This window comes from Phyllostomus discolor, chromosome 6, assembly GCF_004126475.2.
Source record: "Phyllostomus discolor isolate MPI-MPIP mPhyDis1 chromosome 6, mPhyDis1.pri.v3, whole genome shotgun sequence".
Lineage (NCBI taxonomy): Eukaryota > Metazoa > Chordata > Mammalia > Chiroptera > Phyllostomidae > Phyllostomus > Phyllostomus discolor.
In genome coordinates this window covers 46,806,772-46,829,432 of record NC_040908.2, presented here as the reverse complement: position 1 = coordinate 46,829,432, position 22,661 = coordinate 46,806,772, and the positions used below count along the sequence as shown (strand labels likewise).

The following is a 22,661-nucleotide window of genomic DNA, read 5'->3' as shown; positions in this document are numbered from 1 at the left end:
CTCCGTGAGAAAAAGACCCGACCAAAACTTGGCGAAAGTTCGATAACCTACACTTCTCGCTACAGCGCCTTCCGAGGCTCCGCCTCTGGCCCTTCTAGCAACGCCGACTCTCTGGTAGCGAACCATAGAGTGGCGGAAGTGGCTCTCCCTCTTCCTCTCCCCGCCCAACGCTGTTCGAACCTTCTGGGGACTTCTCAGGCGCAGGGTGTTGTGGGGTTGCTGGGCGGCCCGGACGCCGAGCTAAGAAGAGGAGTGGCGGGGCACAGAATAAGCTTCCAAGATGATGGTGAGTGGCGTCTCTTGCATCCTTCACCATCCGCCGTCATCCGCTGCTCTTTGGCTTGTGGCTGGCTCCGACTGGCCGCGACATGCCTCATAGGACCCTTCTCTGCTTACTAATGCTGCCTTCGCTCCAATTCCCTATCCATCGGTGGCTACGGCCCGCCATGGCCTCACTCGGCCCAGGCACGGAGCAGGGGCCCTTGGCGAGGGCTATGTTGGAGTTTTGGGGAGGCTCTGGTCGGGCCGGCTGGGGACTACAAGTCCCAGGGTGCTTCTGGCAGCTGACCCGCGACAGGGACCCAGTTTTTTAGTCCCCCACAGTCGTGACCTGTATTAAAACCAGTGCCGATTTAGCATGTGTAAGCAATTGGTGGACAGACTTGGAAACCCTGGCCGCCCTGGGAGATGCGGATGTAAAGAAGTGTGTTTTAGAATGGCTAGAGCGCAAGGTCTCACCTACGGTCTCTTGGTGTACCGCACTCACCTGTTGCTGCATAAAGGAAAACAGACCTCTGTGCTCATACTTTCATTCATTCATTCACTTGTTCATTCATTAAGTAAACGCATGCTTAGTGCCTACTGAATGTACCACGTCTGGCTGGTTGGTGGGGTACTCTCCCTAGCCAGGAGAATGGGCAGGGCGGATGCATCAGAGGTGTGAAGACCCGGACTCTAACCCCGACCCGGTCTGCCCCTCCGGATTTGACATTAGATCAGACTTTTCTAGTTGGCCACCTACCTCTGGGTCTCATTTTCTTAGGGGCGTTAGTGAATCCTGGAGGCTTCCTGTAGCCCTCCTGCCTTCCACACAAGACATCTCTTTCCTCCATCTCATAGCTGCAGGTGCCTTACATGGGTCTTTTTTTTTTTTTTTTTTAAGATTTTACTTATTTTTAGAGCAGGAAGGGAGAGAGAGAGAGAGAGAAACATCAGTGTACGGTTGCTGGGGCCATGGCCTGCAACCCAGGAATGTTCTCTGGCTGGGAATCGAACCTGCAATGCTTTGGTTCGCAGCCCATGATCAATCCACTGAGCTATGCCAGCCAGGGCCTTACATGGATGGGTCTTAAGTCTCGCTGGTGAATTGCTGTCGAACGGGGCCAGCTTTCAAGGCCGTGTTTGTTTGTGGGTTTTCTTCAATTGTATTTTTCAATTACAGTTTACATTCAGTATTTTGCATTAGTGTACAGCATAGGGGTTAGACAACCATACACTCTGCAAAGTGTTTCTGCTGGTATTTCCATTGCCCACCTGGCACTAAGGAGGTGTTTGAGGCCAAACTCCGACTGAGATACTGCTTTCTGTGCACTCGCAGTTCACTCATTCATTTTGGCCTGTCAGTCTGAATCAGTTCTCTGCTGTTTGTTTGTTTTTTTTTCCTGCTTCCTCTAGCTTCTCCCTGTCCTGGTAGATGTCAAACTGACATCTACGAGGTGTTTATTCTGCTACCAAATGCCCTATGAATTCAGTTGGACCCAAGATAGAAGGAACCTGGCATTAATCTGTACACCCTCCCCCTTGTACCTCCAGTACTGCCGTTTCAGTCTGTCTTTACCATTGCCTGTTCTGAAGTCATCTGTATATTCAGTGCAGAGGCAGTGTAGTAGGACAGTTGAGAGAATGCTGAATGCTGCCTAGGTTTGTAACTCAGCTCTGCCGCTTACAAGGTGTGTGACTTTGAGCGTGTTTTTTTAAAATTATTATTAATCTTGTTTTTAGTCCTCACCCAAGGACTTCGCCCCCCCCCCCCGCCCCCCCTTGCCTTTAGAGAGGGAGGAACAAGAGAGAATTGTCAACTGCTTGCCTCTGGTAGGCTCTCCAGCTGGGGATCAAACCCACAACCCAGGCATATGCCGTGACTGGGAATTGAACCCACAACATTTTGGTGTATGGTACAGTGCTCCAACCAACTGAGCCACACTGGCTATGGCAACTTTGAGCATGTTACTAAATTTCTGGCCCTCGATCTGTTAGAGGGAATTAAATCAACTAATACGTATAAAGTATCCAGCACTCAGCTGGATGTTGGCAGTTCTGCTAGGTTGTTGCTTGCTTCCTTTCCTCCCTGCAATCCATCCTCCTGCCAAGGCAACCATGAAATTTTTGGTTGGCATTCACAGAACTAGGAATCAAACCAAGATTCAGTTTGGTGATAAAACCCTTCACCAGGGCTATAGACCAGCACACTTGTTTTTTTTCCTAACTGACCTTGCTGTGTTTCTTTGCTGTATTGGCTGTTTATGTGAGTGTGAAACTTCTATCACCAAGGATCCTCATTGCTGTTATCGAATTAGTCCTGGATATCCTAGAAGCCTTCTGTGATTCAAAGAGAGGTAAAAGGGTGCCCCAAAACCTCAGCCCTATGACTTTGGTACAGCTTGTACAGAATGTTTGTCCTTACCTTTGGTATTGAGCACTGTAAGCCTTGGAATACAACTACCTGTTGTGGTTTTGTAGAATATCTTGTTTTTAAGGAGGATGAACAGGAAGATCATTAAGCCGAAATTCCCAAGCCTTCTTTGGGTTCTGCAGTTGTTTTTCTACTTGAATAAAATGAATGAGATTACAAAGTAACTCGGAGGCAGAAGCTGGGCTTTCCAAAGCAGTGCCTGCCCCTGGGGAGCTGATAGAAGAAGACCCATCCTGCTTGACCCGGCTTGGCTCACTCTAGCTGTGTCTGCTACCTTTCCCTCCTCGCAGGATCTGGCCCAGCCTGCCATTTCTCTAGGGCCTACAAAGCATAGGGAACTGGGGGGCAGTATGGTCAGCTGCTTCCCACCCCTTCCTGCTTTATCCTTAAGAATTATCAGTGAATCTGGTGTCATCATACTGCCAGTGCTTTTCCAAAAATAAGAAGCCAGTGTTATCTTACTTCATTGCTAATATCAAGCACTTCCTGGTATGTATATTTAACAGTTGAATTTTCTGTACTGAAAGCTGCTGAATATTGCTTTGTGTGTGGCCAAATCTAGGCACTCTACAAATTGAGATTATTACTATTTCCTTACTTTTGAGAAGCTCATACTTTAAGAAAGGATGGTAGGGGGCCAGTGATGCTGCAGACTGGCCTTGGTCACTGGAGAAAGGAGGACCGAGCTGCTAGTGAGGAAACTGGCAAGTTTCTCTAGGGAGAAAGTTTCTCCAGGGAGTCCCAGCAGTGGGCCACTTTTGCTTGAGTTTGATATCTTACAGATGGGAAAATGCAGCATCGTGGTAAAATTGCCTCTGTGGCATTAATTAAACTTCAAAGATCACATAAACCTGTGTGTCATCGATGGAGCAACTGCAGTGATCATGTTGTTGTGAGGAACACAAGGCGCATTGGGTTTTCTGGAAACAAATAGGAACAGAAAGTACAGCTCATACATCCTGGTTCCCAGGTGGATTGAAAGAACTAATTGCTGCTCACTTCACCAGTAGGGTCCAGCGAGAATTGTAAAAGTAGTTGTTTATGGCATGCTAACAGAAACCTTCACAGAAAAACTATGATCAGAGGTTGCATCTTTTTCACGATAAGGATATACCAAAAGATTTTCTCAAGAATTTAGTGGAAGAGCTTCCACAACCACAGAAAATATCCAAACACCTAGATGAGTATACACGGGAAGAAATAGAGGCTTTCCTGAGAGTGTGGCCTCCACTGGAGATTACCAGCTGTGGAAGAATGAAAACTGCACAAAACCACAATGAAGTGAATTGAAACTTCTTCCTGATAAGTTTCTCCTAACATACAGGGCCAGGTGAAACACCACTGCATTGGACAAGAAGCATGTTATGGGTGCTGAAAGTTTGTGAAGAAAAGTCAGGAAGGGATCTTCCCTCAACAGGAAATTTCAATAAAATACATTATTTTATAGAATTGCCTGATTGTGTAATTGAATTTGAATGTTATCAATGGTGATAAGAATAAAGTTGCTTACTTGGCCAACTCGGAAGGAAGAAGGGAGGGAGAGAGAAGGACGGACGGATGGATGGCAATATAAAAGGTGTGCACAAGAGGAAGTGTAGAGTTACAGGCTCCCGTTTGTGATGCCCCTGGTGGCTGCGGTCGAGGAAACCTCCTGGAACAACTGTGGCTGTGAAGAACTGCTGGCCTGGTGGTAAGAAAGTAGTATGGGTAGAAGTGGCAGGTGGCTCCTGTAGATTGGGGCACAGTTTGGAGGTGAGAAAAGGTCCACAAAAGTGTTGGTTAAGCCTGTTGGAGGGAGAGAAGAACCTGTTCAAGGCAAGAGGAAGGGATTCGAGACTCAAGTTGGTTTTTGATTTAAACCAAGTCTTCACCTGGGGCAGAGGTAGACCAGAGAAGACTTGAGGCAGCCATGAGGAACGATTTAGTTGGGACTGGGAGAAGGTGGGTCCTTTCAGGTAATGTGTCTCTCCTGGAAGTTGCAAGGGTTCCAACAGAGTGCTGAGACTATAAAGAAGCCATTTCTTACCTCAAGACTTGGAACACGGCCTGGCTGGTGTAGCTCAGTAGATTGAGTGTGAGCCTGCAAACCAGAGGATTGTGGTTTGATTCCCAGTCAGGGCACATGCCTGAGTTGCAGGCCAGTTCTCAGCAGGGGATGCACGAGAGGCAACCATACATTGATATTTCTCTCCCTGTCTTCTTCCTTTCCCCTTTAAAGATAAATAAATAAAATCTTAAAAAAAAAAAGGACTTGGAACACTACCATGAAAAGGGAAGGAATTTCCCCCTCTCCAGTCCATGCCTGGTACTAGATTTAGGGGGTTATCTAATAGGCATTCTTTAAAAAGAAAGAAAGAAAGAAAGAAAAAGTAATGTAAGATAGGCTCATTAGGAAAAAGTTGAAACAAAACAGCAAAGATACAACTCAGTGTTAGGCCATCCTTACTGACACCCTCACTAGAGTTTTTTGGGCATCTTTTTAGCCTCTTTTTTATGCATTTACACATTATATCTTGCCTCTTCTTAACTAGTTTCTAGTAATTTTTTTAAATTGAAATTTTTGTTTATTTTTTCCTCACTTGAGGACATACAGAAAGGGAGAGAGAGAAACACTGATGCGAAAGAGAAGCATTTATTGGCTGTCTCCCGTATGCACCTGGTCAAGGGATCGCATGTTCTTGGACCGGGATCGAACCTGAAACCTAGGCATAGGCATGTGCCCTGACCAGGAATCAGACAGACCCTCAGCCTTTCTGTTATGGGACGATGATGCAACCAGCTGAGCTACACCAGCCAGGGCTCTAGTTGATTTTTTTTAAACGTAAGTCAGACTGTGCCATTCCTCTGCTGCAAGTCTTTCCAGGGCTTCCCTTTATAGAGTAAAATACAAACTCGTTAACCCAGTCTGCAAGTGAGCATGTGGTCTGTGTTCTGCATGCCTCAGCCTTATTCCAACCTTCTGCTTAGTCACTATCCTCCAGCTTCACTGGCCAAAGGAATTGTCCAGTTAGTATGATGGTGTCATCCTCATGGGTCTCTAGACTTGGTGGTGTGTGAATTTTTTAGAGTGGGACAGCCCTGTGCTTTCCTGTGCCATTCCTGCTCAGACACCTGAAGTACCCCTAGGGGTGGACATAGGCAGTAGCTATAAAATTTAAATCATAGGCTAATAGCATACATATAACAAAAGTTTTGAAACAATATTTACCTTTAATATATTATTTCATACAAACACACAATTAGTCACAGTCGCTGGGACTGGGGGCTGGGACTGGAGACTGGGTCTGGTTCACGAGCTCATTCCTGAAGGCACAAACTTCTATGCAGTATGAAAAACTCTGGCTTGCTCTGCTGACGATAGCTGTCTGTGCCAATGGTCACTGGGGCAAAGGTATTAAAGCAGGCCCTTTTAAGCAAGTATCCTTGTCTTCCAAAGTTTCTAAAGCGAGTCTGCAAATTAAACTTCTGTAGGGATAATGACTTGTTTTGGAGGCCATTGCAAAGTAGGAAGAGAAAAACTCCAGGTATCTGATTGGAGATGAGTCACAGGAATCTTTATGGAGCCAGCTTGAGAAATGGAAATGTGCTGTGTGAATTAGATGTGTTGTCATTTTGTGAGGCAGAACAAAGGTGCTGTTTGCTTCTCTTCCTGACTACTTCCCTATACTCCAGCTGAACATCATTGGCAAAGCTGTCTGCCTAGGAATCTCCAGGACAGCCCCTGAAGCTATTGGCACCTCGGGTTTTGCATCAGTGCCCCATCTTCTTCTCTAGGATTAAGCTGTAATGCAGATAAGTGGATGTTTTGCTGGAGGGTGAACACTGAGCATGGCCTGCTGCTTCCTCCTGTTCCTTGACCTAATTCTTCAACACAGAATGGGGTCAGAAGTTGAAAAGGCTATGCTCATTCACTTAGGCACTAGAGAACACATTACTATTTGATTTGTTCTTTTAAACAAAGTCATTGTTTCTCAAACCATTTTCTAGCACATGTACTAAGTTTGCTGTGGTCTTGGCAATGTCTCTGGAGATAGAAGATGTTTAAGGAATGGATCTGGTGGACAGTGGGGGAATGCAATTTAAAAAGACTTCCAGATATTCCTGTTAGAGGAGAGATGGAGCATTTTTCCTCACCCTTCCTACTTGAGGCTCATTGTAATAGATGGTTTTTCTTTTCTAGCCCACACCAGTTATCTTGTTGAAAGAAGGGACTGATAGTTCCCAAGGCATTCCCCAGCTTGTAAGTAACATCAGTGCCTGCCAGGTGATTGCAGAGGCTGTGAGAACCACCCTGGGCCCCCGTGGCATGGACAAGCTCATTGTGGATGGCCGAGGTAAGTCTGCAGGATTCCCCAGGCCAGTGTTGCAGGACAGGAAGCTTCTGGGGAATACTGGGCCAGTAGAAGTTCGCATCAGAAAACTCACTGCTTTTCAGAGCTTTGAGAGATTTCTCACTATGAAGTGGCTCCATTACATGCCTGGTCTTGAATGCTGAGCCCTGTGGGAATACATAGGGGAAGTTGGGCTCAGGAGGCATTTGATTCATAGAGAGATACAGCCTAGAAACAGGACATATGTAGAACCATCTGGCTTTGCCTGTGGTCACTGCCACTGTATAATGTTGGCAAGACAAAGAATAAGTTCCCTTTTATGTTTTAGCATATTAATTAACATGGGAGAAACTAGGGTATTAATTATGTTAATACTTAAGTGATTACTCATTCTCATTTTAAAAAATATCTATATCCACTTGAGGCATGCCAAATGCTGCTCACAGAAAAGTAGGGGCTCATAATTTTTGGAAGCTTGTGGTTTTAGGTGGCCCTTTATAAACAGAACTCTATAAAAAGATCAGTTTATTCCCGCCATGATGAACCTCTGCCCCATCCCAGTAAAGGATGCGTGGACTCCCAGTCCAACTAGAAGACAGAATTTAAGAAAGGGTCTTTAAATTTTTACTTTGTGTTTATTCCTTTTAAGGAAAAGCCACAATTTCTAATGATGGGGCCACAATTCTGAAACTCCTTGACGTTGTCCATCCTGCAGCAAAGACTTTAGTGGACATTGCCAAATCCCAAGATGCTGAGGTGAGGAAATCAAGCAGACGTGTTTCAGTGGAGGTGGAAACACATGCCTGCTTACTTCTTCATGCTGCTTTCCAAAAGTTGTTGATTTTATATCTAAAATTATAATTTCAAAAGTAATATGTGCTTGTAAAAATATGTAGAAGCAATTAACTTTTTAAAATTTGTACCATTCCACTGCTTGTAGCTGAGATCTTAGGACCAGTTGTTGTCATTCATACACGTTTCTAAGGAAATAAATTTAACCTTACAAGATCTGGGATCACTGATGGCAGAACTGGTTTGTGCTGGGAGTTGGCCGCACACTGCAGGGCACTTAGGAACGGACGGCTCAGGTGCGGACTGGTGTCCAGGCACTGTGACTTGCAGGGTCTGCCATGCAGCCAGAGCAGATGCTGGAGGGACGGGTGCAGGTTGCTGCAAATCTTCACTCTGAGTATGGTCTCACAGATAATTTTGCGAGGATAGTAGAAAGAAGAATAATGCAGAAAAGTAATCAAAACAGGAAGTGGGTCTCCAGTCTTTGCCACTTCATGCCTACCTGGATCAGACAGTTGTGCCTGCCTTATTAGAGGGACTTGCTGTGTTTGCAAAGGGAAGACCATCAAATCCCAGTGAATTTCTAGCATATTTTTTACAAAACAGGGCACTGTTTGAAGATCAAAACTGACTTAATGGGAAGAACAGAAAATTTTGGTTTCTACACTAGATTTACGTAATTAAGAGGCAGCTTTCATTGGCATGATTTTCTCCCCTTTTTGCCAGTGTAAGAGCCTTCAGGGCAACAGCTTGTTCCTGCAGGTGCAGAAGAAAACATTTTCCTTTTTTTGGTTTAGGTACCATACTTATTTAATGAGTGTGTTAGAGGCAGTTTTTTTTTCTCAGATTATCTTTAACTTTGTTTTGAAATTTTCTTAAAGATTTTATTTATTTTTGTTTTTTTTAAATATTTATTTTTTAGAGAGGGGAAAGGAAGGAGAGAAACATCACTGTGTGGTTGCACGACCCAGGCATGTGCCCTGACTGGGAATTGAACCAGTGACCCTTTGGGTTGCAGGCTGGCACTCAATCCACTGAGCCACACCAGCCTTACTTATTTTTAGAGATGGTGGGAGGGAGGGACAGAGAGAGGGAGAGAAACATTCATGTGCAAGAAAAACACACCCCCACTGGGGGACCTAGTCCCCAACCCAGGCATGTACCCTGGCCAGAATTGAACCAATGACCTTTTGGTTTACGGGATGATGCCCAACCCACTGAGCCACACCAGTCAAGGCTTTCTTTAACTTTGTTTTTAAAATGATCTTCAAAATAAACTGTTAAACATCAAAAAAAAAATAAAAGGTCTGGAAACCCTAAGTTTTCTGGTTTCCCTTTTTTTAATGGTAGTAAAATAAGCATAACAAAATTCACCATTTTAACAGAAACCATTTCTAATATTGGAGTCTTGAAAATAGGTGTTGAGAGAGACATGTTTATGTTTTAGAGTATTGCAGATATGTCCTGAAGTTATGTGAAAAGGCTTGTTACGACCCAGTAGCCTATAAAACAGTGTGACTTTTCTAAAATTAAAGTGAGAAGAGCCTGGATTTGACCTGGTAATGTTTTCAACAAGTGAATGATAGCTTCTGGACAGGAGTTTGGCCGCTGAAACCCTTGGTCACAGTAACCCTTTTTCTCCAGTGAGAATTCTATATGTTACATAATGGATATACAAGATCTGTCCAGAAAATGTCCAGTCATTGTTAATATAACAAGAATGGTTTGCATAACATCGATGTAATCTGGCCCCCAAGGAGAGTAGACTGGAATGCACCTGTATGAACAGTGATGACTTCACTGTACTAGTTAGTGGGGGCCATATATACCTTGAGTGAGCGTGTGTACTGTGTGGCTGTCACATTCAAAATGAGCAAGTAGAGCAACAAATCTGCATCAGATTTTGCGTTAAGCTTGAACATTCCTCTGTGGAAACTATTTGAACTATTCAGAAGGCTTTCAGGGATGATGCAGTGAGTGCAGCACAATAAGAGTGTGTCACCAGTGCTTCAAAAATGATGGAGAATCTGTTGAAAGTGACCCATGGCCTGAAAGGCCTGCAACAAGCAGAACACCTGAGGGTGTTGAATGTGTACGGGCTGCAGTCAACAAAGATCGATGCCAGACAAAGAGAGAACTAGAAGCTGGCCTGGGGATTCCCAAAACTACTGTGTCTGAGATTTTGACACAGGATCTTGGCATGAAACATTTTGTAGAAAAATTCATTCCATAGCTCTGCTACCAGAGCAGAAGGAACATCGTGCTGCAGTTGCTAATGACTTGATTCAAACCACTACCAATAAACCAGATATACTCAAGAAGGTCATAACCAGAGATGAACTGTGTCTCTACGGCTGCGATCCGAAAACAAAAGCCCAGGCGTCCCAACAGAAGTCAGTCATCCTGTGCTCCATGCCCGAAGAAGGCACCACAAAGTTGCAGCGGCCTCTAGACCATGTTAACTGTGGTTTTTGATTGGGAAGGTGTTGTCCATCATGAGTATGCCCCTCCAGGCCAAACAATAAAGAGTGACGCTGCAGTGTTCTTCATTGGTTGAGAGATGTGATACAATGAAAACGTCCGCAGCTATGGGCAGCTTGTGATCAGCAACTTTATCACGACAATGCGCCCACTCGTGCATCATGTCTCATGCAGAGTTTTTGGTGAAACATCAAATCACCCAGGTGACTCAGCTTGCCTACAGCCCAGATTTAGCATCCTGCGACTTCTGGCTTTTTCCAAAACTATGAGTATCACCTTTGAAAGGGAGAGATTTCAGACCATCAGTGAGATTCAGGAAGATATGACAGGGCAGCTGATGGCGATTCCAACAAAGAATTTTGCACTGTTTTGAACAGTAGAAGAGATGCTGGGAAAACTGAGTTCCCAAAGTGCCTACTTTGAAGGGGATTGAGGCGTCATTGTCCTATGTACAGTTTTTCTTATATCTACTTCAATAAATGTCTCTCTCTTTCATATTACATGGCTGGAGACTTTTGGACAGACCTTGTAAGTAAATTGCAACTAAATTTTTCCAAATCCGATGTTAGTCAGTTTTCTTATGAGCTCTTATTCTTTTTCTCCCTCATTAATAATAGGGTTTAGATGTCATTGTAGAAAATTAACATGTAAGGAAGATTAGCAGACTAGTAATCTGCTTATTCTGAACAGTGTTTAATATATAAAGAACTTTGGTTGGTCCTAGAAGATTAGTTTTAGAGGAACTTGGCTAGAAAATATTTTTTTTGACCCCGGCTGGTGTGGCTTAGTGGATTGAGCACTGGCCTGTGAACCGAAAGGTCACCGGTTTGATTCCCTGTCAGGGCACATGCCTGGGTTGCAGGCCAGGTCCCTAGTTGGGGGCATCACATTGATGTTTCTCTCCCTTTCTCCCCGCTTTTCCTCTCTCTAAAAATAAATAAAGTCTTTAAAAAAAGAAAAATTTTTAAATCCCTATAGTACTTTGTACTCCTTAAAGAATATTTTTATTGCCCTGGCTGGTGTGGCTCAGTGGTTTGAGTGCTGGCCTGTGAACCAAAAAGTTGCCATTTCAATTCCTAGTCAGGGCACATGCCTGGGTTGCCGGCCAGGTACTCAGCTTGGGACATGTGAGAGGCAATCGATTGATGTATCTCTTGCACATCGTTTTTCTCCCTCTCTTATTTTCTCCCTTCCCTTCTCTCTAAAAATAAATAAAATCCCTTAAAAAAAAAAGAAGGCATAATATATTATGCCTTTGCTGCCGTGGTTATTTGCGACATATAACTATTGTATTATAAGCATGACTACAGCTGTCTTATTCATTACAGTGCCTTGTATGTACTAAGTACATTCTCAGATAATTTGCACATGTGATTTCATATCCCAAGGGAATTTAACCGTCCAAATCAATCCTCTTTGGGGAATGGGCCTGGCTGGGGAATTAATTTTGCAGCTCAGGACCATTCGATGGGATGGACACCTAACTACCATCACCTTCCTTCTGCTTGTTATGGCACCTGTGCTTCCATATTAAAGCTTCACACCCATTTCGGTAGTGCCCAGTTTAAATGGGTAGATTGCCTGAAAATGGGGTTTGGGGGATTTATCCCTAAACGTGAAAAAACATGAACGTCCTGTCTTCCTCTTCCAGGTTGGTGATGGCACCACCTCAGTGACCCTGTTGGCTGCAGAGTTTTTGAAGCAAGTGAAACCCTACGTGGAGGAAGGTTTGCACCCCCAAATCATCATCCGAGCTTTCCGCACTGCCACCCAGTTGGTATGTGAGAACTGCTTAACTTAGCCTTGTGCCTAGGCACCTTTATATTTCTCTTAGGGTAATTCTTTGGGGTGTAGAGAGACTGGGAAGAGAGTGCCTTTGACATTTTCTGAATTCCGTTCCCTGGGAGCCTCAGTTCTATAGTTCAGTAGCTATTTGATGGTCTATCGTGTAGATAAATCATGGGCTGTTGGTAAGGGAGAGCTATTTTTGTTTTTATCAAGTACTTCACAATACATCTTGAGACATGGATTTTATTGACCTTGACCTTCATTCTGTGACCTGGAGCAAGTTAGTCCCTCTAGGCTTTCCTTTCTTCCTTTACTATCTGTTTCAGCGTGGTGACATTCAATGAGATATGTAAGAAATGAGATATGTGTGTATCATGTTATATAACATCTAATTAATACATAAAGTGCTAGAAGTTATTATGGATGTTTTTCATAAGCCAGAAGGTTTATCTTAGTCTAGTGTTGGCTCATTTTCACTGATTTGTTTTAGTGTGTTACCTGCATATCCAGGGCTAAATCCTGGAAGTATGCTTATGATTCTTCAGAACTATATGCCTAGTCTACATTACAGATTATGGTAGTTTTCTGAACTATAGAGATCTACATTTTTCTAGGCGGCTCCAAGACTTAAAGATGTTGTTTCAGCTGTAGAATAGAAATGCTTAAGATGTGGGAGTAAACAAATTGGGGACTAGGAAGAGGTTGGGATCCACTTCTCCAGTTGGTGGCATGATGGACTTACTCAACTTCTGTTCTTGGCAGGCAGTTAACAAGATCAAAGAGATCGCTGTGACTGTGAAGAGGGAAGATAAAGTGTAAGTCTGTGGTGGGCTTTGTCAGAAGCTGGGCTTTCTTTGGGCAAATTGGATGCAGGAGCATGTTGTAACTTCTATATGGGCCTGGACTCTTTGGCTCTTGCTAGACCCTTGGCTGTGCCCCAGCCCACACTGCACAGAAGAGGCCAGAGGACTCTAGGTTAAAAGTGTCCTGAATGCACTCACCGTCTGTCATTGGTAACTTGGCCCTTGGTGAGGGCCAAGTGTAGGGGCTAGAATGGAAGCTACCTCCACAATGCAGTAGAAGCAGGGGCTTCAAGGCCTGATGCAGGTCTCACTCTTGTGTCCCAGGGAGCAGAGGAAGCTGCTGGAAAAATGTGCCATGACCGCTCTGAGCTCGAAGCTGATCTCCCAGCAGAAAGCCTTCTTCGCTAAGATGGTGGTGGATGCGGTGGTGATGCTCGATGATTTGCTGCAGCTTAAAATGATTGGCATCAAGAAGGTGCAAGGTGGAGCCCTAGAGGTAATCCTGCTACGGCCTCCCTAGGAGGCTCCTGCTTTCACTTTCACCCTTCAGGCAGCATGGTACTGGAGGAGGGTGACTTTACCAGGGTGCAGGAACACTTGCAGGGCTGGAAGGCAGGCTGGGCTTTGTTCTGCATGGTTCCACGATTGGCTGCAACTGCAGATACAGTATGTTACCTCTGTGGATCTATATTTCCTTCTTAGAATGAAGACTGAAGTGGCCGAGTTCCAGAATCCCAGTGTTGATGTGGGCGGGAGTAGGGCTAGCTCTGATAAATTATTTGTGACCCTCTCAGTGAATGATTCTGAGCAGTACTTTAAAAAAAAAAAAAAAGTTTTTATTTATTTATTTTTAGAGAGAGAAGGGAGGGAGAAAGAGAGAGAGAGAAACATCAATGTGTGGTTGCTGGGGGCCGTGGCCTGCAACCCAGGTATGTGGCCTGACTGGGAATCGAACCTGCAACACTTTGGTTCACAGGCTGCGCTCAGCCCACTGAGCTATTCCAGCCAGGGCTTGAGCAGTACTTTTTAGTCCGTTCTTCTCCAGTAGAGATAGCCACACTGTCCCTTTTATTTGGTTAGTTTGAATAGAAGGTACATAGTTCAAACTGTATTGAAGGACCTAAAGGAAAAAATATACATCCCTATACTACTCCTGCCCCAGATTCAACCACTGTTGTGTGTCCTTCCAGAATAATCTGTGCTTCTGTAAACACATGTAAATACAGCTTTCTTAAACACAATGTTTGCTTATCATACATAGTTTTCTGTTAACATGCTTTTGTCCATTTAATGACATTTTCAGAATCTGATCCATATTAGCACATGTAGCTCCTAACTCAGCGCTGCCCTGTAGAGCTTTGTGTGACGGTGAGGCTATCAAAGACCTGCACTGTCCAGTATGGTAGCCACTGGCCAGGTGTGACTACTAAACACTTGAAATGCAGTTAGTGCAACTGAGGATCTGAAATTTTAAATTTAATTTGTGCTTATTTAACTTGAAATAAGCAACATGTGGCCAGTGTCTGCTGTAGTGCACGGCATAACCGTAGCTCGTGCTTTTTCAACACAGTAGTGTCTGTCTGGAAACCTTCTTTGGTGTTGGTGTCTCCGTGCTGCTTTGGACCCTTTCCAGCCTCTGGCCCGCCCGCTTGAAGTGATTTGGACAGGGCAAGGCCTGCTGGACATGTTATAGCCTAGCCGTTCCCTTTTTGTTCTTTGACATTTCCCCTTGCAAGTCATGCTTGCCCTCTGTCCTTCTCTCTCCTCTTCCTCCTAACTGTCACGGCACTGCCAGTGAGCTGAGGGCCTTTCAATGGAATAAAACCATGAGGAATCTGGAAGCCAGCTGAGCCATTCCCGTCTGTGGCCCCCAGTACCACACTCATTTTGCAGCCCATTCTCTACATGGTGGCTTGCTGACTTTTTCTTTACCCACTGTATTGCTAGCAATGTTTTGTCTTCCCCTTGGCCTTCCTGCTTCCGTAAATGCTTGAGATTAGATTGGCATTCACTAAACTAGACATCAGAACTAATAATCTCACCTTGTGAGAAAGCCAGGAGCTTTAAGCCACCCTTGTGTTTTCCTCAGACATTCCCACATTCCTTAAATGCATGTAAACACTAACAAAACCTAACATAATTCAGTGAATGAGAGCCTTGGCCAGGGTGGCTCAGTTGGTTGGACATCATCCCACAAAGCGAAGGGTTGCTCGTCTGCGTCCTGGTCAGGGCACACGCCTGGGTTACAGGTCTCTGGTCAGGGCGCATGTGAGAGGCAACCAGAGTTTCTGTCTCACATCGATGTTTCTCTCCCTCTCTCTCCCCCTCTCTCCAAAAACAAATAAATAAAATCTTTAAAAAAATAGGATTCAGTGAATGATGGTAGTTATTTACATATTCTCGGGATTTAACTGAACTTCCTGATATATATTAACTTTCACCTGTCCCCCAGGCCTCATGCTTTTGTATCTAACTGCTGCTGAACCCATTAGCTTGTCCCCCAAAGCCACAGCGTTTTCTGTATTCCTTGATGGAGTTGGTGTCGTACCATTTATTCAGTCGTGTGAGTAGAAGTCTGGGGTCCTCCTTGAAAACCTTTCCATCTCCTCACAGCCTTTCAGTCTTGTTTTTGGCCACCATTTTACTATTTACTTCTTTAAGCTGTCTCTCTCACTTACTCCCAATGCTGTCACCCTGGCAGAGGCCACCCTTCCTCTAGTCTTGTTGCAGGGTGAAGTTCCCCTATTTACTGCCCTGCGTGTAAAGCCTTTTGGGGCTCAGCACCGCCTATAGGGTAAGAGCCAGGTCTTACTAGAGCCTATAAGATTCTCCTAAACTGATCTCTAATTTCTGCTTTACATTCCAGCAACTGCAAATGCCTTTTCATTCCCTGATTCCACCGCACTGTCTCCACCTGTTGGCCACATGTCTTTCTTCCTTTTTTCTGTCTAATTTCTGCTCAGTCATCTGAATTCAGCTCAGGCCTCATCCTCTTAAAGGAAGCTATGGATTTAAATGATGCAAGAATCTGTTTGCTGATAGGCTGCAGTATTATAGGTCAGGATTGTAGACTAGCCCTGGCAGAGGACATTCAGGAGTGGGAAGTGAGTTGGTCATGTCATAAGAAAGAGATCTGAGATGTTATCTAGGTTTCCTTATAGTGCTGAGGTCAGTCCCTGGTGCAGCATGCTTTCTGTTACGGCCTACTATTAAATCCAACCCATGGGAAGCTCTGTTGTGGGACAAGAGGTAGACATTCATGTTCTGAGGGATCAAGATGTAGGAAGCCACAGTAACATGTTGGGAACTGTGCAGGAAATTTCTGACACTTGGGATCTTTCACCTTGTCTCCTGGGAAGAGGAAGCATCAACGCTGCAGCACACGCGCCTGTGTGTGCACCTGTGTGTACGTAGTGCAGGGAGGAGGGGGTATGTGTAGGTGTGAGCAACACAAGACGGGGGGGTTGGGATTGAAGGGGAACAGCCTGTGCTATATTTTGCATTTTCCCCAGCTTTTACAATTACGGGAAGATTTCGTCACAAAAGTGAAATAAAGACAGTTAACCTTTGCAGGGTCACAGGAGTGGGTGTGCACTGGTCCAGCACACCACCAGTTTGCTTTCCTTTCATTCCGGGGCCGAACCGCTGAACTTCTTCTCTTTTTTTTGAACAGGACTCCCAGCTGGTAGCTGGTGTTGCATTCAAGAAGACTTTCTCTTACGCAGGGTTTGAAATGCAACCCAAAAAGTACCGTAACCCAAAGATTGCCCTTTTAAATGTTGAGCTTGAGCTGAAAGCAGAAAAAGATAATGCCGAAATCAGAGTCCACACGGTTGAGGTAGGCCCCAGCAGCTGGCAGCGGCGTGGAAATGGACAGCTTTCTGGGCCAGGGCCTCGGGTCTTGTGATTGTCTTGGATTCAAGCTTCTGTGGGCCCCTTTATCCTTCTGTCACAGTAAATACCAATATCTAAATACTGAGGTCACTTCTTTTCTGTGCTCTTTGAGAGTGACCTAGACTTGAGAAGATTTGGGTGGGGCAGACCTGCTGAAATATTATCCTCTAGCCACAGAGACGGGGCTGGCGGGGGCTCTCTAGCTACACGGAGAGCCCAGTATTTTGATGCCTCTGGTTTGGGCATACGGGGCTCCTTTTGGTTTAGCCTGGGTCCCCTGCCTTGGGGAGAAGTGTGCACCCATTGATGATAGAAGCAGTGCTCACTCTAGGGAGCAGTGTCACCCAGCTAAAAGCAGGTACTCCTGGGAAGTGTGTCCCCAGCACAGTGTGACCTTTGGGGAAAGGGGCCTTGTCATTGGGAACTGCATGGTTGAAGGCCTCGGAGGAGGCCAGAACCAGTCCAGACTGAACCGTTTCTTACATGTCGGCAATGCCAGCTCTGGAGTAGCTTCTAGTCCTGGGGCTACTTTCTGCTTTTGTGGTTGAAAGTTGTAGGTGGTTCCTAAGTTATCTGACAGGGTCCTTTTTTATTTGGACTGAGGAGAGGCTATTCTCTTTATCCCTATTAATTCCCAAGTAAATTAGCATGCTTCTATCATGGGAGATGTATTTTCGCCCACTGTATATGCTAACCGCCACTCCAGAGCATCCTCATCCTTGTCTCTTCAGGATTATCAGGCCATTGTTGATGCTGAGTGGAACATTCTGTATGACAAGTTAGAGAAGATCCATCATTCTGGAGCCAAAGTTGTCTTGTCCAAGCTCCCCATTGGGGATGTGGCCACCCAGTACTTTGCTGACAGGGACATGTTCTGTGCTGGCCGAGTGCCGGAGGAGGATCTGAAGAGGACGATGATGGTAACCCAACTTTCGCAGGCTGCTGCTTGGCTTTCATGGCCCTGGGTGGGGGTGGTTATTTACCTGTGGTGGACAGGAGTGCACCTTTGTGGCCCTAGGGGGTCGGTTATTTACCTCTGGTGGGCAGGAATGCACTTTCAGGTTGGCATGTGAGTCCAGGCCTGTCATCTTGTTGCTGTAAAGCATTGCAGTCCCAGTGTGCGTGCGCTCGGATAGAAGTGTTAGTCTAACCAAAACAGGTCAGGGAATCAGATGTGTGAGGGAACCTAGCAGTAACGCTATAATCAGCTGAATGCAGTCACGTGTTGATGCTTCCAGCCAGGTTTCCTTCCTTCTGCAGTGTCTCACCAAAGACACCTAAATCTAAAGCACTGATCATGACTTCATTTGTTGGGCCCAAAGCACCCTAGTTTGGCAGAAGAGTATTGGGTAAACCACTGGGTCCCCATTTCCTTTTAACTAGGTCTGCTTGTCCTTCACGTGCCTTAGTTCTGTTTTGTTTCAGAAAGGGTAAGGGTCATCTGGAGATCAGGGGCGGGAGTGGGTCATGCAGTGCTCAGGGCTCTGGGGCACCATGGCAGAGTCCAGCATGGGAGCTGGCTCTGACCCTAGGTGACGGGAGGCTTGCTGGGCTGGTGTGAGCCTTCACTGTTGGGGATCTTGCCCTCTTGTGCTCCGCAGGCTTGCGGCGGCTCCATCCAGACCAGCGTGAATGCTCTGTCAGCAGACGTGCTGGGCCACTGCCAGGTCTTCGAAGAAGCCCAGATTGGAGGCGAGAGGTGAGCCGCAGACCTGGGCTGCATCATGGCTGAGCTCACGAGGCTTGCCTGCGTGTGGCCTCCTGCCATCCCGTGGGTGTGGAATACAGCATGTGCTACTCTTTTTTTGATGTCTTACCTCTTGGGGCATAAAGAGCTCAGGTGTAGTGTATTTTGGGGGGAGGATGACATTGGGTCCAAAGTGTAACTCCACAGTCTTTTGTGTCCCAGTGGTACAGCTCCAGACATTTCCAAGATGTCTTGAAGGGTGGGCTTGGGGAACCTCAGTGGGACAGAAAGGAGCAGCTGCTGTGTGTTGGGAGGTTTGGTGAGGTCAGTGCCCAGCAGGCTGGCAGTGGACAGGACTTGAACTGTATGATTTGGCCCTGCACATAGGTACAATTTCTTCACCGGCTGCCCCAAGGCCAAGACATGCACCATCATCCTCCGTGGCGGTGCCGAGCAGTTTATGGAGGAGACAGAGCGATCCCTGCACGATGCCATCATGATTGTCAGGAGGGCCATCAAGGTACTGGGCTGGTGGCTTCCTGCCTGACAGCCCATTCTCCCTCCCAAGCTAGTGAGACCCTGGGTTAGCATCATGAGTCCTTCCCTGGGCGGCATCCAGGCCCTGATTTGCCTCACACATCATAGAGGAAAAGCCTCAGTCTCTCAAAATAAGTCATGCTGCCTTAAGGCCAAGACTCGTTCTTGTGAGCAAAGTGGAGCTGAGGTAGCCAGCCACCCCAGGGACTGTGCCAGTGTCCGTAGGCTACAGGCCACCTTGAAGATGGTCAGAAGCCATAAAGTTCACTGAAGTTGGGACATGCTAAACAAGGGTCACGTGTAGACTTCCTGGGGCTTGGGATAGGGGAGGTCATGAGGAACCACTCCCTGGGCTAGGGGTCCTGTTGGCTGAGTGGCCTGGTTTCTCCGTGGCTGGAGCTTGGCCCATGGGGACCACTTGTGTTGAGAAACGGGTCTGGTCTCTTCAGAACGATTCCGTGGTGGCTGGCGGTGGGGCCATTGAGATGGAGCTCTCCAAGTACCTGCGGGATTACTCAAGGACCATTCCTGGGAAACAGCAGTTGTTGATTGGAGCATACGCCAAGGCCTTGGAAATTATCCCCCGCCAGCTGTGTGACAATGCGGGCTTTGATGCCACAAACATCCTCAACAAGCTGCGGGCTCGGCATGCCCAGGTGGGTGCTTGCTTTTGGGGAGCTCCAGGGATGTGGGTGGATGGAACTAGATTCTGGGTGTGTGCTCAGCCTAGGTAACAGTGCTGGAACTAAACTCAGTATCAACTAACTGCTGCCTGTGAGGGTGGAGGCAGAGCCATGGTGCCAGGACTGGAGGCCCCTGGGCTTCTTCAGCCCCCTTGCCAGGGGTGTGGTCTCCTCCCGGTGCGGTGGGAGGAAGCGGAGCAGCCCCGAGGCCCGGCTCCCGGCTCCGACGCGCATGCTGGTGAAGCACTCCGGAGTCCTGCTCCCCCCAGTCCTGCTATGGCTTCACCACCTCCGAGTGTCACCTCTGAGGACTTCATTTCCTCATTTGTTATTTAGCAAATACTTAAGTGCCGGGCACTCTGACAGCAGCAGTGCCCAGTGAGTGACTGTGCGTCTGACTTGTGTTAGAACTTTGCGCAAATCTCATTACCTCTGTGTCTCCATTCTTCATCTAGTGGGTACTGGTGGAAACGGTAGATGATACAGTAAGAAAAGGGTTGCTGCTCTTAAGAAGCATGGTTTGATATATGCAGTCCTCAGGTGGGACTGAGGTGAGGCCTCCCTGAAACAGCAGCTGGCCTGGGAGCAGGCCATAGCTCTGTATGATCGGCGTGTCCGAGGTTCCAAGAGGGTGGTGGGCAGGGGCAGGGGTGGGAGAGGTGGACTTCCAGGTTCCTGTTTTGATGCTGGAGGCTGATGCCATCTTCCTCGGGGGAGTACCGGCAAGTTCAGGGAGTCAGGGTTCCTAGTGTTCCCCGTCTTTTGGAGGGAGAATGTGCAGGGAAAAATTTGAAAGCAGTTCCGTGATGCCTCCCACCTTCTGATCTTTCAGGGGGGCATGTGGTACGGAGTAGACATCAACAACGAGGACATTGCTGACAACTTCGAGGCCTTCGTGTGGGAGCCAGCTATGGTTCGGATCAATGCCCTGACCGCAGCCTCTGAAGCTGCGTGCCTCATCGTGTCCGTGGATGAGACCATCAAGAACCCTCGCTCAACGGTGGATGCACCCCCAGCTGCCGGCCGGGGCCGAGGTCGTGGCCGCCTCCACTGAGAGGCACCCCACCCCCCACACAAGTGGTTGGCGGGCTGGCTGTAGGGTGCCCTTCCACTCCTTGTCTTGTCTTGGTTAATTGGTATTACAAGGAAGGTGTAGCGATTGGTCCATTCTGTTCTAACTGTAACTGCGGGTTATTTAAATAAACCTTAAGGCTTCGAATTCACTTTGCAAATTACTTGGGGACAAGAGTGTTACTTACAAATGCGGTTGCAGCTCAGGATTTTAGTTTTGTAAGTACTCACCCAAAAGGTGGAAAGATTACCTCCATCCTTCAGACTGTCTTCAGTAGCCTCGATGGCGGTTCCGCCAGAGTGCGGCTCACACTGCCTGCAGGGAGCTCCAGCTGAGCAGCTCCTGTCCCGAAGTGTCACTGAGATATCCAAGTCCCAGAAGCAGCTGGGGGATGTGGAGTTCCTTCCTTCTGAATGTGTCTTAGCCCTGGCCCCACCAGGCACTGCTCCCAGGGTTCCTCCGGGTTTGAGTAAATGTGTTTCATGACCTGTGTGCCCCTTCTGCTTCTGTGTTCTTTTGGTCTGTTTGTCGGGAACCTGAGGGTGAGGTCTCTCAGAGGAATGTCTTAGGCCATATCCTCTTTAAGCTGAAGTGACTCAGAAGTCCATTGTGGGTGTGGCTGAAGGAGCGCCCACCTGGTCCCATTTTGCTCTCTTCTGACCACTGCAGGTTTGGATGGGCTGGCACAGACCAACTCGGGGTCAGGGTCAGGCTGTACCAGGAAACTGTGAGAGCTAGGGGAAAGCACTCAGGTCGTACAGAGCGCGCTGGAGCTTGTGCTGCTTGATACTGGGGAGGAATTTTTTTTTTTGTAAATTTCTGAGTCCAACAATTCCTGGTTAGATGGACGCAAGTGGAATGGGGTAGCAGACAGGTTGGTTACCTTGGAATCCCTCCTCACTCGACGGTCCTTGGGTAAACTAGTTTTTCCTGAGTCTCAGTTGTCCCGAATGTATAATGGACACAAGAACAGGTAGTTCAGAGCTGTGGGGGTAAATGCTCATCTGCTTGTCTGATGCTGGAGCCACACGCAGTTTAAGCCTAAACACCTGTTTGTTTCTCTGATTTTTAGTATTTCAAGACCCGAGTAATCAAATAGATGGGAGAACCCCATTTGGTAAAATAGGGACGTTAAAGCCAGACCGTGTTGGGCAACTTGGTCTCTCCCAGGCCAAAGCCTGGTCGGCTGGCCTGAGCCTCCCGAGGAGCTGGTCAGGGCCGTGAGGGACTGGGCAGTGCCTGCTGCGCCCGCGCTGGGGCTGCCCTCAGATGGCCAAGTGCCAGGAATGGCCCCGAGGCTTTCTGTCCACACACGGGCACGGAAAGGCGGTGGACTGGCCGAGGCAGTACCCTGCATGGCCTCCCCCAGCCATGTCTGTGGTCTGGAGATGGGTCTTCGTCCACCCTGCTGATGCCAGTCAGGTCATCCACCTCCTTCCTGCTTCAGCACACTTCAGCTGTGGAAAGGCTTGGTGACACAGACCCACACATAGGGCCACCTACCATTTAGTTCCCTGAGGCGGATAATCCCGTTTCACCATCTTTTATTGGATACAAAGCCGTAAGTTCTCCGTTGCCTGTGTGATCCGTTTAAATACATACACTCAGGTACATTCAGCAAAGGGTATCTATGAGTGACGTGGAGCAAAGTGCTGGGATGGTGATGCCTGGGTGGGGCAGAGAAGTGGGGCCGGCGCAGGCCCCCTGGAGGCTGGAGGTACAGGCACCACTTCAGAAACAAAACCAAAAAATTCTCTCCACCCCTCTGCCTGATGTGCTTGGGGTGGGGGAAGCTACCCTCCAACGGCTCAGGCCCCTTGCAGCCTGGCTGTGCAGGGAAGGCAGGGCCTGGGGGTCAGCTGTGGAGGTCCCACCAGCAGCGCCCACTAGAGCCAAGCCTC

General features: G+C 47.1%; 1 protein-coding gene and 2 pseudogenes across 1 annotated transcript; all 3 read left to right on the top strand.

Annotated features, from left to right (window-relative positions):
• The first annotated feature begins 129 nt into the window (after positions 1–129).
• Positions 130–20,911, top strand: CCT7 (chaperonin containing TCP1 subunit 7). The gene is made up of 12 exons (XM_028515801.2): positions 130–286; positions 6,873–7,026; positions 7,673–7,779; positions 11,948–12,073; positions 12,847–12,899; positions 13,212–13,383; positions 16,561–16,725; positions 17,513–17,701; positions 18,383–18,480; positions 18,856–18,988; positions 19,455–19,661; positions 20,521–20,911. Exons 1-12 carry the CDS (start codon positions 281–283, stop codon positions 20,740–20,742), a joined length of 1,632 nt encoding a protein of 543 aa, XP_028371602.1. The 5' UTR covers positions 130–280; the 3' UTR covers positions 20,743–20,911.
• On the top strand, positions 2,645–3,998 carry LOC114500827 (annotated as a pseudogene).
• LOC118501122 lies at positions 7,786–8,750 on the top strand (annotated as a pseudogene).
• Positions 20,912–22,661: the final 1,750 nt, after the last annotated feature.

What these genes read in the sequence shown, in the direction of transcription:
- CCT7 (XM_028515801.2), top strand. An exon ending in GCTCATTGTGGATGGCCGAG is followed by an intron (nt 7,027 to 7,672) that starts GTAAGTCTGCAG and finishes ATTCCTTTTAAG; the next exon opens with GAAAAGCCACAATTTCTAAT. An exon ending in TCAGAGTCCACACGGTTGAG is followed by an intron (nt 16,726 to 17,512) that starts GTAGGCCCCAGC and finishes TTGTCTCTTCAG; the next exon opens with GATTATCAGGCCATTGTTGA.